The sequence below is a fragment of the Maniola hyperantus genome, chromosome 24 (assembly GCF_902806685.2).
Source record: "Maniola hyperantus chromosome 24, iAphHyp1.2, whole genome shotgun sequence".
NCBI lineage: Eukaryota > Metazoa > Arthropoda > Insecta > Lepidoptera > Nymphalidae > Maniola > Maniola hyperantus.
The window spans coordinates 3,231,547-3,248,806 of record NC_048559.1 but is presented as its reverse complement, the minus strand read 5'-3'; the positions used below and the strand labels follow the sequence as shown (position 1 = coordinate 3,248,806).

Genomic DNA, 17,260 nt, shown 5'->3' with positions numbered 1-17,260 from the left:
CGGGGGCTGTGCGGGTGGGTGTGCGGGGCGTTCTCTCCCCGATTGCTATCTCGACCTGTCGCATACCTACTTACTATACCTACCAAGCCAAAAAACTGACTTCCAAAGCCACTAGAAAATAGAACAAAAATATTCTCTGTATTCCTTGAACCGTACCCCTACCAAATTACAAAACTACACGAATTATACCAGGTGTGACTCAACGGGAATTTTTAAAAACAATTGTCCCATTGAGTAACAGTGTTACTCAACGGGACAACGATTTTTAAAAATTCCCGTTGAGTCACAGTGTTACACACGGGGGTGTGACTCAACGGGAATAACCCTTTTCCCTGATTTTATTAATTTGACTGGATTATTAATAGTATCTATTGCATAGTGACATTCCTTTTTCAGTGATAGTGGAAGAAGCAGCAGAGGTGTTGGAGCAGCACATAGTTACAGCTTTGACAAAAAATTGTGAACACCTCATTCTTATAGGTGAGTTCTTACTGCGTCAATTGGCTAATTCCATTGTACACAATCTCTAAACTAAACTAAAAAGGCACGTCTAAATCGATTGCTATCCCTTTCATAGCGTTGCTTGCGGAAAAGGATAGCACTAGATTTAGGCCTGTCAATTTAGTTTAGTTTAGAGATTGTGTACAAGAGAATCAGCCCCTACTTTCAAATTCAGAATGGTTCTATTTATTTGCAATAAGTATTTTTAAATAAGGAGAAATAGGAACCCTTTCACTTCGTTGTCTGTATGTCAAGAAACCTATAGGGTAGGTACTTCCCGTTGACCTAGAATAATGAAGTTTGGCAGGTAGGTAGGTCTTATAGCACACGTAAGGGGAAATACACCCAATTTAAAAAAAAATCTGAATGTGATATGAAACCTCTTTTTAAACGTTTAAAAACAAACAACAGGACTCGGCTCGTACCTCATCCTTTTAAAATCACTTGGGCAGTACTTGGCTTCGCCTCGTCCTTCTAATATTACTCGGCCAGCAATTTCTTTATTTCTGGCCTGCACTGTAATGTACTACGTATTGTTTATTAGGAGACCACCAGCAGCTAAGGCCATCGGCGTCATACATGAGGCTGGCGAGACATTACAACATCGAAGTGTCGCTGTTCGAGCGTATGATCATGAACGACATACACAGTCGGTGTCTCAACGTGCAGCATCGCATGCGGCCAGAGATCTCCGCTCTCATCGCCCCGGCAATCTACCCCGACCTACAGAACCATCCTTCGGTCAGCGAGTTTCCCGACGTGCGCGGTGTCACTTGCAACGTTTTCTTCTTCACGCATGATTACAAAGAGGAGGTTCGTCTGATAGTATGAGATTTTATATCTGATCCAACGATGAAAAAATTCAAGATCGAAACATACTAAAATGCGGCACTTCCCCGCCCCCCCCCCCCCCCCTTACGTATTCACGCTAAATTATTTAGCTTTTCTTTTTTTAATAAATGAATAATTTATTTAACTTAAAATTATTTACGTACCCTCTGCACTAGGAAAGATCTGTATTGCAGAAGCTAGTTCCAAGGAATCCAAGGTTTAAAAGTTGCCGATCTGTTTTTGATGGAACTATATTTTCGCCATTTTGGCGCTGATAGCATGTGAATTGTGAGCGTACTCGAAAGTCAGAACTAAATGTTAGAGATGAGATCACATTATCGTATAGTATCAACACGAGGACCGTTTTTGACACAAAGTGGTAATTTTATATTCCCGGTACGCTCGGTGCGGCGAAACGAATCGGTACAGAAAATACTTAACTGTCATTTTGTATGGCACACGTCTTTTAGCGTACCTACTTGTATATTTCCATTTCAGTACACTGGGCTCTCAAATTCAAATTTATGTTTATCTGCCCTCTACAGTACTACATGTAGAAGTTTCTGCTAATAAAGTTATTTAAGATAGGTAGTATTAGCTTTACGAACAGTTCTTCTATTTTATTTTAGGTTGAAGGTGACAGTGCTAGCAAATTAAATCAAAATGAGGGAGATATGGTCCTCGGTTTGGCAAACTACCTAATGCAGCAAGGCTACCAACCCGAAGATGTCACAATTTTGGCTGCATACTCCGGCCAAATGCTCTACATGAAAAAGGTACAATAAATAGCTAAGTTTCTTGCTTTGCAGCGATCCAAATAAACACAGTGGGCGGGCGATTCTATATTTTTAACGGACTTCCAAAAAAAGAGGGTGGGTCTCAATTCGGCTCGTTTTAAGATTCTGTCTGTCCGTCCGTCCGCCTGTCTGTCTGTCTGTCTGTCTGTCCGTACAGTCCTGTCCTGTCCATCCGACTGACATATTGGTCGCAACGTGAACATGACTTGTGTGCGTTATCTGCGACCAATGGCGTGCGGTTTCTTACTTCCCTAATAGCTAGCTCGTCTCCCTGAACAGGGTATAATAGGTCAAAGTTTAAAAAGTTATTTGGGTAGGTATCATCTCTAAGAAAATTCTTATAGACACAAAAAAATCGAAAGAAACGGAACGCCAGGTACCTATTGTACTCATTACTGCTATAAGTGATTTTCAGGCAACGGAGGAGTCTACAAAAACATAATTTTATTTATTTATTTAATTAATTAGGAACACTTACAATACACATATTTTACATTTACTACATGACTTACACACTAACACACACTGATATGCATATCGATAATAAGACGTGTACACAATATTTTAAATTTTTATGCCAAGTAAACTTAGTATTATTTATTTATTATTTATTTTATATCTTATTAGAACGGCAGTGCCACTTACACTAACTAGATGATTAATAAGAAATTTAAATACAAATAAATGTACAAGAAAAAATACAAAACGATAAAAGATCAAAGGATTTTGAATATGTACGCTGAGAACATTGAATGACATATTCATGCAATGCTCTCAGCGTACTTCAGTAACTCCCGAACCAGTATTATAGACCCATCATTAAATGGGTCCCATTGAGCATTATTGTCCAAAAGCGCGTTGAACGATGCCAATATGATGCCAATGAACGGGGTATAGGTGACATAGATCTAGCAACAGTGCGATGATGTGGGACCACGAAAAGTTTATTTTTTCGTGGACGAAGATTACTATTGGATTCAGGGACTTATTAGGACTAATAGTTAGCAATAGAAATAATTAAAACTAAATAAATATAAATATAAATTAACACGTAGGTAAGGAATATATTTTGAAATATTTTCAAGTCAATATATTGTTAATTTAATTAATGATCGAAGCCTTTCTTTATTTTCAGCAAAGTTTTAAATATCCCCACTTGTCCCAAGTGAAGATAACAGTTGTGGATAATTACCAAGGTGAAGAATCGAAGATCATTCTTCTATCCCTCGTCAGAAATAACGACCAAAACAAAATTGGATTTCTAAAGACTGAGAATCGTGTGTGTGTGGCTTTGTCCAGAGCCAGAGAAGGTAATTTAGACCTACCTATTATACAGGATGTAACCAGAACGCTTAGCGTTATTGTTATACTACCTAAACATAATCCAATCCTAATAACCATTTGCCTCATTTTTAGTTTTAGTGATTGAATATTTTTCAAATCTCCAATGTATAGCGTGCAAAACTTGGGTCAATGCCCCGCCTACGACGCGGCATTGACTCCGAGTGACCTACTTCCGGAACGTTCGTTGACCTCTAGCGTCAGTCAGATGTTTTACTTCTATATCGTGAAATTTTACAAAATATAGGTTTTTTTTTTCATTTTTTTTTCGTGTTTTTTTGTGGTATCATATCACTGATCATCAGTACTATCACCTGTCTTCGCTTTTGCCAGCGTTCTGGTTACACCCTGTATACATTTAGGGCCTGCGCAGACTGGAGGACGGGACGGGAGGATATCCAATTGAAATAAAATATAATATAGTGGCGTATGCCCGCGACTTCTTTCGCGTGGACTACACAAATTTCAAACCCCTATTTTACCCCCGTAGGCGTTAATAAATGTTCAAAAATCCTTTCTTAGCGGATGCCTACGTCATAATAGCTATCTGCATCAGCCCGATCCGTCCAGTAGTTTAAGCTGTGCGTTGATAGATCTGTCAGTCACCTTTTCCTTTTAATATTTAGATTTAGATATTTAGATTGAAAAATCAGCCCTAATTTAGGTAAATCTATTTCTAAATTAAATGGACCTAGATAATTTGAAATAAAAGATTATTTATTTTAGCGCTAGACTGGAATCTCAAAGGATTTTTCTTATTTTTCAGGATTCTACATATTTGGCAACATTGAGATCCTGAAAAGAAATTCACCGCTTTGGACGAAAATTGCGGCGACCTTAGAAAGTTTTGGATCACTCGGTACAAGCATACGTCTGATGTGTGAAAACCACAACGATAAAATATCTGTGGTAAGCAATAGTAGGCGCATAACTGTCCAGCTAGGCGATTCGCTAACTCAGTGTCTAACACTGAATGATAGCCACCGAGGTTGGTTGGTTCTACATTGCTGCTTCACTGTTTACCGTGATGTGTGTATTGTTGGGCCTATAGGTATTTCTTCTAGAGAATATCTTACCAATAGATAGCGCCGTGTTCTTGTCAGTCTATCAGGTTCAAATAACACCAAGTTCACCACTAATTACGGATTTATCACAGTTACATTAAATAGAATAAATACTGACAAACTAATAAGAAAGGACTTAATACTGCGGCGGCGAGGAGCGAATTTAACTGTTCACGCTATTTCTTACAATATATGTCCGTGTGGCTAAATGCTAGCGTAAGCAGCCCCCTACAGCTAATATTAAAATATTTTTTGGTAGAAAACCTTCAACGGATTAAAAAATGAGCTCGTTGGCAATCATTCAATGTTAGACACTGAGTTACCGAATCACCCTGCTGGTCGGAAATAAAGCAATTACTGACTGAGTAATATTGGAAGGACGAGGCGAACCCGATGTCTTTGTTTTCAAAAATCCCGTGAGAACTCTTTGATTTTCCGGGATAAAAAGTAGCCTATGTCCCGTCCCGGGACGTAAGCTAACTCTGTACCAAATTTGATCAAAATCGGTTTGACTGTTGGGCCGTGAAAAGCTAGCAGACAGACAGACAGATAGACAGACACACTTTCACATTTATAATATTACTAGCGACCCGCCCCGGCTTGGTAAATTAAAACTACCTGACTATTCATAAACACTTGTAAAATGTTTACATGAATAAAAAAACATTCTATTCTATTCTATTCTATTCGCATGGGTGCAATGAAGATACTAATGTGGTGTCATTGAGGTGTCATTGTCTCGGAAATTCTCAAATGAGAGGACTTTTGTTCGACCTAATTCAATTTCTCCAGGGATTTCTAATTTTTGAGAATTGAACTATAAAACCTTTCTCTTGAATCACTCTATCTGTTGGTGAAAACCGCATTAAAATCCGTTGCGTAGTTTAAAAGATCTACGCGTTCATACATACATACAGACGCGGGACGCGACTTTATTTTATACTATGTAGAGAAGTATGAATAATGTTTTACGCAGGTTGACTGACTTTTGTAATGGCAATCCCTTATTTATAATTGTAGATTTCAACTGTGCAAGATTTTCACAAGGTTCCTGAAGGTGGCTGTCTTCAGAAGTGCAGCTACATAATGCCGTGTCTCCACGTCTGCCCACTCTTATGCCACGGCTACGACCAAAGCCATACGGACATACAGTGCACATTGAAATGTGAAAGGTAAGTCAGTCCAAATGAACTTGCTTAGTTAATGAGATTTTACTCCCACTTGCTCGGAAATTGCATCATATATCTTCTTCTTCTTCTTATCTTATTTTATTTCTTATCTTATCTTATCTTATATATATATATATAAAAGGAAAAGGTGACTGACTGACTGACTGACTGACTGACTGATCTATCAACGCACAGCTCAAACTACTGGACGGATCGGGCTGAAATTTGGCATGCAGATAGCTATTATGACCTAGGCGTCCGCTAAGAAAGGATTTTTGAAAATTCAACTCCTAAGGGGGTGAAATAGGGGTTTGAAATTTTGTAGTCCACGCGGACGAAGTCGCGAGCATACGCTAGTCTTCTTATAAAAGGAAAAGCTGAATGACTGACTGACTGACTGATCTATCAACTCACAGCTCAAACTACTGGACGGATCGGAGTGTTTGGCATGCCGATAGCTATTATGAAGTAGACATCTTTGAAAATCTCTAAATCTTTTATTTTTTGAGTTGAGACAACTCAATGGTATGATAAGAAAAATCATTTTTTATGTATGGGAGCCTCCTGAAAAATAATTAGAACTTCTTAATATTTTGTTCTGGGCCAACGTTCTACACCAAATACCAAAATTTCAGGTTTGTAACTCATTTCGTCTGCAAGCTAGACCGCTGATAGACAGACAGACATAGGGCTCTGTTTGTACCCTTTGGATACAGAACCCAAAAACCCCCCTCCTTACCACCCGTTCCCACTTGTCGTTTGTTGTTTATCACTTGATGTTCAAATGGCAGTGCATTTTGACACACAATCGGTTTCCGACAAGTGCGAATAGCTTTATATAAAATGTTCTGCCACTGGAACATCCGATTAAAATCCGTGTCCGACAAACGACAAGTGGGAACGGGGTGTGAGAGAGAGGGTAAAAACACAGAACATATCAAGGGGGAATTCCAACATCCAGAGGCGGATTAAATGTCAAATGTGCCCTAGGTTAGGTAGGGCACCAGTTTGGCGAGAAAAAAATAATGTAAATATTTGGTGTACGCTTGTTATAAAAAAAAAGGTAAGCATCTTATAGGCGTCCCTCTAGCAGCCATATTAAAAAAATTACTAACTAACTTCGAAAGAACGATGAATCCCGTATAGTCCGCGACATGTTGAGATGGCAATCGGGGTATGAGGCGGGGGGACGCCCCGCCCACACGCGCGTTACCCACGCTCACCCGCACCGGGTTAGCGCGGGGGCTGTGTGGGTGTGGGGGCGCTTCCTCCTCGATTACCATCTCGACCTGTCACGTACTATACCTGCAAAGCTGGTAGTTGGTGATTATACTAAGTGAACGAGTGAAGACTTCACACTTTGCTGTATAAAAGAAGAGCCGGTCACTTCAAGATAGAAACCCAACACTACATGATCGCACGCGCCCCTTCGTAATCTCGCGCCCCTAGGCATAGTTTGCCATAAGGCTAATCCGCCACTGCCAACATCAATAGGTAAAATATTGCTCTTGGTTCACAGGATTATTTGCGAACTGAATCACGTTTGTCCGTTGAAGTGCATGGATGAATGCAAGCCATGCATACAAAGAGTAATGAAAAAACTGCCATGCGACCATGACATGTTAGCATTTTGTCACATGGACCCTGAGGACGTGGAGTGCTTGACATCGGTCCCTGCTAAGTTACCAAGCTGTGGCCATGAGGTAATCTAAATATTTATAAAAGGAAAAGGTGACTGACTGACTGACTGATCTATCAACGCACGGCTTAAACTACTGGACGGATGGAGCTGAAATTTGGCATCCAGATAGCTATTATGACGTAGGCATGATCTAAGAAAGGATTTTTGAAAATTCAATTCCTAAAGGGGTGAAATAGGGGTTTGCAATTTGTTTATTCCACGCAGACAAAGTCGCGAGCATAAGCTAGTTATTTATATAACTATCTTTTATTATTATTCGCACACAAGTTAGCCCTTGATTGCAATCTCATGTGATAAGTGATGATGCAGCTTAAGAACCTAACCTGGAAACTGTGGTAAACTAAAATGACATCTCTTTTATTGCTATTACTTCTACAATACTAAAAGCCACACAATAAACAACAACAACGATTCACCTGGATTCACCTTTATAATAAGGACTTAGGGTAGCGACACACCTGCTGAACGTACGGCGCCGATACTTCAGCGACTGAACTATCGGTTGGCGTGACACACCAAACGCGCCGAACAGTCGGACGGGGCGGCGCGGCGTCGGGTGTTTAGTTCAGCGCTTTATTCGACGAAAAATTACGTACGGCGGTATGTGGCGTCGCTAATGTCGTTCACTTTGTGGTGTGCGGTTGCGACGTGTTGAATTGCCCAGAAAGAAGGATTTTATTACAATATTGGCTAATATCGAGGGCTTAGAAGAGGTACACGCACCGAACTTTCGGTCGCGTATGTCGCTGGCTATGCAAAATACATTGAATGCGTTCTAGCCGAAGTAATCACCCAACGGAAGGTACGCCGAACGCATCAGAAATTCAGTAGATGTGTCATAGGTAACTTAAAAAACATTGCGAGCGTATTGAACCGAACTTTCGGCGCCGTACTTTCGGCAAGTGTGTCGCTACACTAAAATCATACTTTTGATATGGCAGTTGACACGAAAAGTTAAAATGGCGTGTGAGTACTTAAAATTTATGCATCATACAAAGTTTTGTTATGATATCAGGTGAAGAAACCGTGTTACATTGCGCCTGAGCTGGTCAAGTGTCCGGTGCCGTGTAGCTCCCGCATGGACAAGTGCGGGCATATGTGTATGCTCACTTGCCACGTCGGCGACGACCCGCAGCACGAACGGGTAAGTACCCACATCATCATCATCATCATCCCATCACCGGCCCACTACTGAGCACAGGTTTCCTTTTAAAAATCGCGTCAGAGCTCTTTGATTTTCCGGGACCAAAAGTAGCTTATGTTCGTCCCCGAGATACAAGCTGTCCCTACTTTCGCCAAAATCGGTAAAAAATTCTGTCTTTAAAAATTCCGTGGGAATTCCGGGGCAAAACTCGTCCGATGTTGCAAGCTATCTCTGATTGAAACGGATGGGTCTTGGAAAGCTAGCAGACAGATAGAAAGACAGACATACATAAATACTTTCCCATTTAAAATAATACTAAGTATATGAAAGTATGAATATGGATTAGTATCATCATCATCAACCGATAGACGTCCACAGCTGGACATAGGTCTCTTGTAGGGACTTCCTGAATCCAGCGGCTCCCTGCGACTCGTCTGATGTCGTCCGTCCACCTAGTGGGGAGCCATGCAAATTTTAAACTTCGTCCGATTGTAACAATTAATTAATACTTATACAAAAAATTTGGATAAGGGAGTTGTTTTGTGCTAGAATCAGCACCCTTATTATAAATGCGAAAGTGTGTTTGTTTGTTGGTTAGTCCTTCAATCACGTCGCAACGGATTGACGTGATTTTTTGCATGTATATAGATAAAGACCTGGAGAGTGACATAGGCTACTTTTTATCCCGGAAAATCAAAGAGTTGCCACGGGATTTTCAAAAACCGCGTGCGAAGTCGCGGGCATTAGCTAGTTACTAAAATATCAGAAGTACGGAACACGCAGGAATCTACTCAGTTATATTTTATGCCTGATAGCTGAAAACTGTGCTCGCAACTGCTTATCTCTAAATATATAAAATGAAAAGGTGACTGACTGACTGACTGACTGATCTATCAACGCACAGCTCAAATTACTGGACGGATCGGGTTGAAATTTGGCATGCAGATAGCTATTATGACGTAGGCATCCACTAAGAAAGGATTTTTGAAAATTCAACCCCTAAGGGGGTAAAATAGGGTTTTGAAATTTGTGTAGTCCACGCGGACGAAGTCGCGAGCATAAGCTAGTCAGAAATAAATCTTTGTAACAATCTGTGTTTGTTGTTCCAGTACTTATGTAAGAGACAGTGTACTAAGGCCAAGAGAGGCTGCAGCATGGAGTTCGAGGGCGATCGCGGCGACCACCAGTGTGCCAACATGTGCTACGTCGAATGCGATGAATGCGATGTCCAAGTATGTTTTCATTTTCTTACAATTGCTCGGAAATTGGTTCATCTAAATATATGGCGATCCTGAAAGAAGAATATCATAACATAAAGCACCTAACATGTAAAGAGAGAAACAGAAAGCTGCGCATCTTACCAAACTACAAGAAGTTTAAATTACCTAAGAATAATAATAAGTATGGAACTAGAACATGTTCATATATCTTAGCAAATATAATGAATAACTTACCTTTAACTCTGCAAAATACCTACAGTAAAAGAGCGATTTTTATAAGAAATTGTAAGAGGCACTTCCTGGATCTAGGTGCCTCTTTGGATGCCTAGTCTAGGTCTAGGAAGTGTTTCATGTAACGATATTTTATATGTACAAATATGCACTAATTAACAGCTTTTAATTTTTATAACAGTTTTTTACCTAGATTTTATTAAATTTGTATAACGCGAACTCGCCATCCTCACATAAACTTTAACAGTTTCTAGAGGATGGCGAACTGTTTATTTTAAAATGTATTATTGAAATTTACGTGATCAATAAAAAAAAAAGAAAAAAAATATACAAGGAAAAGGTGACTGACTAACTGACTGACTGATCTATTAACGCACAGCTCATACTACTGGACGGATCGGGCTTTGGCATGCAGATAGCTATATAACGTTGTAATCCGCTAAGAAAGGATTTTTGAAAATTCAACCCCTAAGGCGGTGAAATAGTGGTTTGAAATTTGTGTAGTCCACTCGGACGAATTCGCGAGCATAAACTAGTTCAAGATTTTATTTAGCTAAAAACCAAGCAGATTTTACTTGAATTTATTTATTGTTTCCTCGCAAATAAGAGAAAAGTACTATTCAAGTCTCAGTGGAAATAGCTATCAACGACCACGTTAAGTTTAAAAGGGCTCGTCCTTTCAAAATCACTTTGCAAATCCTCGGCTTCGTCTCGTTCTTCCAATATTACTCGGCCGCTAATGAGTCTTCTAGCATGAGACAGCCCGGATGGTAATGTACATTAATTTTCATTTTACCTGCAGGTAGTTAAAAAAAGACAGAATTGCAAACATAAGGAGAGCGTCGCGTGCTCAAAGAGTCCCGATGAGACGCCGTGCAACAAGAACTGTGCGCGCGTGCTGACTTGCGGACACTTCTGCAAGAAGAAGTGCTTCGAGCGCTGCGGGGACTGCCAACAATTAGTGAGTTGTTCTACATTTCCGATGAGACGCCGTGCAACAAGAACTGTGCGCGCGTGCTGACTTGCGGACACTTCTGCAAGAAGAAGTGCTTCGAGCGCTGCGGGGACTGCCAACAATTAGTGAGTTGTTCTACATTTCCGATGAGACGCCGTGCAACAAGAACTGTGCGCGCGTGCTGACTTGCGGACACTTCTGCAAGAAGAAGTGCTTCGAGCGCTGCGGGGACTGCCAACAATTAGTGAGTTGTTCTACATTCCCGATGAGACGCCGTGCAACAAGAACTGTGCGCGCGTGCTGACTTGCGGACACTTCTGCAAGAAGAAGTGCTTCGAGCGCTGCGGGGACTGCCAACAATTAGTGAGTTGTTCTACATTTCCGATGAGACGCCGTGCAACAAGAACTGTGCGCGCGTGCTGACTTGCGGACACTTCTGCAAGAAGAAGTGCTTCGAGCGCTGCGGGGACTGCCAACAATTAGTGAGTTGTTCTACATTTCCGATGAGACGCCGTGCAACAAGAACTGTGCGCGCGTGCTGACTTGCGGACACTTCTGCAAGAAGAAGTGCTTCGAGCGCTGCGGGGACTGCCAACAATTAGTGAGTTGTTCTACATTTCCGATGAGACGCCGTGCAACAAGAACTGTGCGCGCGTGCTGACTTGCGGACACTGCAAGAAGAAGTGCTTCGAGCGCTGCGGGGACTGCCAACAATTAGTGAGTTGTTCTACATTTCCGATGAGACGCCGTGCAACAAGAACTGTGCGCGCGTGCTGACTTGCGGACACTTCTGCAAGAAGAAGTGCTTCGAGCGCTGCGGGGACTGCCAACAATTAGTGAGTTGTTCTACATTTCCGATGAGACGCCGTGCAACAAGAACTGTGCGCGCGTGCTGACTTGCGGACACTTCTGCAAGAAGAAGTGCTTCGAGCGCTGCGGGGACTGCCAACAATTAGTGAGTTGTTCTACATTTCCGATGAGACGCCGTGCAACAAGAACTGTGCGCGCGTGCTGACTTGCGGACACTTCTGCAAGAAGAAGTGCTTCGAGCGCTGCGGGGACTGCCAACAATTAGTGAGTTGTTCTACATTTCCGATGAGACGCCGTGCAACAAGAACTGTGCGCGCGTGCTGACTTGCGGACACTTCTGCAAGAAGAAGTGCTTCGAGCGCTGCGGGGACTGCCAACAATTAGTGAGTTGTTCTACATTTCCGATGAGACGCCGTGCAACAAGAACTGTGCGCGCGTGCTGACTTGCGGACACTTCTGCAAGAAGAAGTGCTTCGAGCGCTGCGGGGACTGCCAACAATTAGTGAGTTGTTCTACATTTCCGATGAGACGCCGTGCAACAAGAACTGTGCGCGCGTGCTGACTTGCGGACACTTCTGCAAGAAGAAGTGCTTCGAGCGCTGCGGGGACTGCCAACAATTAGTGAGTTGTTCTACATTTCCGATGAGACGCCGTGCAACAAGAACTGTGCGCGCGTGCTGACTTGCGGACACTTCTGCAAGAAGAAGTGCTTCGAGCGCTGCGGGGACTGCCAACAATTAGTGAGTTGTTCTACATTTCCGATGAGACGCCGTGCAACAAGAACTGTGCGCGCGTGCTGACTTGCGGACACTTCTGCAAGAAGAAGTGCTTCGAGCGCTGCGGGGACTGCCAACAATTAGTGAGTTGTTCTACATTTCCGATGAGACGCCGTGCAACAAGAACTGTGCGCGCGTGCTGACTTGCGGACACTTCTGCAAGAAGAAGTGCTTCGAGCGCTGCGGGGACTGCCAACAATTAGTGAGTTGTTCTACATTTCCGATGAGACGCCGTGCAACAAGAACTGTGCGCGCGTGCTGACTTGCGGACACTTCTGCAAGAAGAAGTGCTTCGAGCGCTGCGGGGACTGCCAACAATTAGTGAGTTGTTCTACATTTCCGATGAGACGCCGTGCAACAAGAACTGTGCGCGCGTGCTGACTTGCGGACACTTCTGCAAGAAGAAGTGCTTCGAGCGCTGCGGGGACTGCCAACAATTAGTGAGTTGTTCTACATTTCATCATCATTAGGTACCTACAGATAGACGTCCAATGCCAGACAAGTCACATGTTAGGGGTGATGGGAGCTCTTCAAACGCTTCGCTTTCCCATGCGAGGCCGCTATTCTAGCACCTTGGGAGCAAGTTGCATAATTATACAGGTTGCAATTAGAACGCTAGCAAAAACGAAGGCAGATGATAGAAGTTAGAACTGATGATTACAGATAAGATACCACACAAAAGCGTGAAAAAATAATTATAAAAAATTCTGTATATTTTCAAATATCGCAATGTACCTATTGCAAATAAAACAGCTGACTGATGCTAGGTCAACGAACGTTGCGTAGATAGATGCCGCGTTTGCACGATATTCATTGCGGGTTTGTGGAATACTAAATCACTAAAACTACAAGTATGAGGCAAATGGTTATTGGTATTGGATTGTGTTTAGTTAGGTAGAATAATAGAGCCAAGTTTTTGCTAGCGTTCTTAATACACTCTGTTTATTCTATTTCTAATGCAAAACAACAATATTGCATATATTAAGTATGTATGAATATGTCGCATTTCATATAGGTACCTTATAACCTAATTCTTTCAATACCACTGATTGAATTTTAACTACAGTACGCGGCCGAAAGTAATGTACATCGACCTTTAGAAGGAGATAGCAAATTAATTGTAGAGCACTGTCTCTGTCGTTTAGAGAGTGTTGTCGGTGATAAGTGACAGATACAACGCTATACACACCCGAAATGTCATTCTAAAGGCCAATGTACATTACTTTCGGCCGCGTACTGTAGTAAATTTATTGAAGGTAGTTTAATAAAATTGAAATTTGACTCATTCTATGTCATACAATTTGCTACCAGGAGACCACCTGAAAAGAATTTTGTATAAGTAATGGACTAAGAGCCAGCATATGCCAGACTTTCGTTATTTTATAAAAGCTGAAAGTTTCTCTGAATATTGTCCCCAACACTGGGAGGAACGTTTGTTTAGATGTTTGTTTGTACCACATTCTGGCAAATAAAATCTATTTCCATTTCTAATAACGCAGGTAAAGAAGCAGATCCCTGAGTGTGGCCACGAAATTTCGCTCGAGTGTGGATTGGAGCCGGAACGCAAGTCGTGCGAGAGACCGTGCGAACGCACCATGTCTTGTGGCCATCGCTGCCAGCAGCCCTGTGCTGAAACTTGTGACCCTACCAAATGCAAGGAACTAATGGCACAGCATACCGAATTGCCTTGCGGACACAAAGTACTACTCCCCTGCAGCGTTTACGCTATCGTGTCTACGTCTGGTAAGTTATTTATAAATTTATAGACTAGCGCTTGGCTGCCATCAGACCTGCTGACAAGTAATGATGCAGCCTAAGATGGAGCGCGCTTACCTAGAAGATGCGTATTCACTCTTGACTTAACGGTACCCATCCTGCAGCGCTTACACTATCGTGTCTACGTCTGGTAAGTTTTTTTTCATTGATAGACTGGCGCTTGGCTGTAATCAGACCTGCAGCTAACTAGTGATGATGCAGCCTAAGTTAAAGCGTGCTTGCTGAGAAAGAAGATGGCTATTCACTTTTGGCTTAAAGGTACCCATTGTCACAGTATGTGTCTATGTATCTATAAACTTGTCTGTGGTAATGTTAGTCTGTAGTCTATAAGAAAAAGAATTAAAAGAATCCTCTATGGCAGCCCGATGGACGACACCGCGTTTCATTTGCAATCCTTTAATAATAAATTAAATCACAAAGTATAACACCCATATTAAAATTGGAGGGGAAAACTGATGCCGGATGTGTGGAATTTCAACTACGTACGGATGCAGACATTTCTTCATTTGTGAATTCAAAATGGAAGTTGATTTTGTGATACTGACAGTGTCTCCAGAAGTATACGAAACTAGCTTATGCTCCCGACTTCGTCCGCATGGACTACACAAATTTCAAACCCCTATTTCACCCCCCTAGGGGTTGAATTTTCAAAAATCTAACCTTAGCGGATGCCGTCATAATAGCTATCTGCATGCCTTTCAGTCCGATCCGTCAATAGTTTGAGCTGTGCGTTGATAGATCGGTCAGACAGTCAGTCAGTCACCTTTTCCTTTTATATATTTAGATTCGTACTTTTTGGGTCATATTCGTACCTACTTTCATATCTTTGGTCTTATTTTTGTACCTTTTTCAAAGAGACGTCATTTTTCCGTCTCAAAAATTAACAATGCAAATAAAACTTGATATCTACAATTCAAAATAATATTAATTCATGTTAATGTCAAAGGTGCTGAGTTTGACCCCGAAATGCTGCTGCAGCACTGCACGGAGGCATGCGGCAAACAGCTGGCGAGCGGACAAGCGTGCGCGGGCACGGAACCTAATGAAGAAAACGTATAAAATATTCTAAAATTATTATATTAGTTATTATACTAGCTAAAGTAATTAGCGAGCCATCTTATCTCGAAAATATAAGTGTTTCTCAAGTAAAAGTGACAGCAGATGCTCGTATTTTGAAATTAAGGATATAGGAATATGACAAAGTTACAGAAGCTCTGAATGAAATTCAAAGAGCAATCAATGCAAGCGATAGTGTCACGAGAATGGAAAAAGCATGCTGCATGCTGAATCGCTAACTCAGTCTTCCACGAAGACTAATAGCCATCGAGCTCATTTGCGATTGGCACCATGTGGAGTCTGGAGTAAGGTCTGGGGGCCTCGGGTCCGGGTGTGGTTGGTTTCCCAGTTCCCGAGTCTAGGCAGCAGATGGGTTTTCTAAGGGGTAACTTGAATTAATAGACCCTTTGATCAGAATATAGCTTGTATAAAATTTTCACAGTGTGCGGGAGCAGTTCGCTCTGTAGCGCCATCTGGGCCGACGGTTGTGGTTTGAAACTTCTATATATAGACCAGATTGCAGAATACTCCGTTAGTGCGAGTACTGTCGGTGGTACATTTGTTCGGGACTACGTCATGAACTGTTATCGATTGAATAGCGCCATCTAGTTGCATTTGTGGCAACCGCAACAGTTCATGTCAATTAGTTTACATCACACATTATTATTTTCAGTTGGTAGGTAAGTTCACGACAGATATGGAACTTCTAACAAAACATCGCGGCTTCGACATCACCGGCAAGCGTAAAATATTTGTGGGTAGCCCTATTTGTCTTTAATTGCACGTCATCATAGCTTAATATTTGACATATCGTCGACTCAAGATCAAACCGAGAGTTCCCTCACTGTATAGTTCACCCTGACATTGGTTAGTTCTACGTTGCTGCTTCACTGAGTGATATGAAAATGATTTTTTCGGAAAAAAACCTTCAATGGATTAAAAATAAATATCAAATGAGCTCGGTGTCTATCATTCATTGTTGAACACTGAGTTAGCGAATCAGCATGCTGGTCATCAAAGCCGTAGGGGCCAAAGCGGGGTAGTGGTTCAAATGCCCCAACGGACATGTATTGTGCTTGGAAAATGGATAGCTGGCATGAATCAGACTTTAATAGACATGGTAGAAGGTTTTGACAAAATCAAGATGCACTGGCTATTCTGAAAAGGCCAAAGGCAATATATTCTTTGAGTTCTAAGTTTGTAGAGTTTGTGTTCGGTGATTAAGTTTTAGTTTTAAGTTTTAAAAGCTTTTTAAAAGTGACGCATCTATTATTTTGATTTTACATATTAATTATTTGGTAATTTTTTATGCATCTCAATAATGGTATACCTACAGATATTATAATAAGACGTAATTATTTATTATGTTTGTTATGTAAGCTGGTATGTCATTTATGTTATAGGACTTTAATCAACAGTCCATAATAGGCAGTGAATAATAAAATCGTTCCATAAAATAAAATCGTCGTCGTTACTTGTTGCAAATATGAATCTGCGTCCGTAAAAGCTCAGGATGTGGATATTCGTAACACACTTGGTGTATACCTAATTAGGTACCTACCGATAAGAGTCGTTAACACTTTCTATAACTATGTGTACTTACTCGGAAACTACAACATGGGGCTATCCAAGGGGCGGATATAAGTACAAATTCCTCAAAAGCCGGCTACCAAACTAACGCAAGGGTAAAATTCGGTCCCTCTGATCCCGCAAATGTTCAAGGGTGGCGGTAAACCCTTGATATGGACTGCGCGTTTACCGGCAGTAAGTATTGCACATCGAACTTTACCAATACCGGTATCCCGGTACAGTTCTTGCAATTCACGAAGGCTAGTGAACTTTACTTGTGTTGTGGTAACGTTGTTTACATGGTCATTGCGTAGGTGT

At 41.6% G+C, this 17,260-nt stretch overlaps 2 protein-coding genes across 2 annotated transcripts in view; both read left to right on the top strand.

Moving 5' to 3' along the window:
* LOC117993400 (NFX1-type zinc finger-containing protein 1-like) overlaps positions 1-13,189 on the top strand; it is a 39,582-nt gene extending 26,393 nt beyond the window's left edge. The window contains exons 11-27 of the mRNA XM_069506737.1: positions 397-480; positions 1,046-1,314; positions 1,962-2,108; positions 3,265-3,439; positions 4,237-4,379; positions 5,555-5,706; positions 7,223-7,406; positions 8,421-8,549; positions 9,659-9,781; positions 10,803-10,968; positions 11,107-11,318; positions 11,464-11,563; positions 11,699-11,917; positions 12,056-12,274; positions 12,413-12,631; positions 12,770-12,981; positions 13,142-13,189. Coding sequence (XP_069362838.1) covers positions 397-480; positions 1,046-1,314; positions 1,962-2,108; positions 3,265-3,439; positions 4,237-4,379; positions 5,555-5,706; positions 7,223-7,406; positions 8,421-8,549; positions 9,659-9,781; positions 10,803-10,968; positions 11,107-11,318; positions 11,464-11,563; positions 11,699-11,917; positions 12,056-12,274; positions 12,413-12,631; positions 12,770-12,981; positions 13,142-13,189 — 2,801 coding nt within the window. The remainder of the gene's footprint in view (positions 1-396; positions 481-1,045; positions 1,315-1,961; positions 2,109-3,264; positions 3,440-4,236; positions 4,380-5,554; positions 5,707-7,222; positions 7,407-8,420; positions 8,550-9,658; positions 9,782-10,802; positions 10,969-11,106; positions 11,319-11,463; positions 11,564-11,698; positions 11,918-12,055; positions 12,275-12,412; positions 12,632-12,769; positions 12,982-13,141) is intronic.
* LOC138404055 (NFX1-type zinc finger-containing protein 1-like) lies at positions 12,887-16,931 on the top strand. The gene is made up of 3 exons (XM_069507021.1): positions 12,887-12,981; positions 14,041-14,284; positions 15,264-16,931. The coding sequence occupies exons 2-3, from the start codon at positions 14,137-14,139 to the stop codon at positions 15,374-15,376; spliced, it is 261 nt and encodes an 86-aa protein (XP_069363122.1). The 5' UTR covers positions 12,887-12,981; positions 14,041-14,136; the 3' UTR covers positions 15,377-16,931.
* Positions 16,932-17,260: the final 329 nt, after the last annotated feature.

What these genes read in the sequence shown, in the direction of transcription:
- LOC138404055 (XM_069507021.1), top strand. Translation starts at nt 14,137, where the DNA reads ATGTCTTGTGGCCATCGCTGCCAGCAGCCCTGTGCTGAAACTTGTGAC. An exon ending in CGCTATCGTGTCTACGTCTG is followed by an intron (nt 14,285 to 15,263) that starts GTAAGTTATTTA and finishes TTAATGTCAAAG; the next exon opens with GTGCTGAGTTTGACCCCGAA.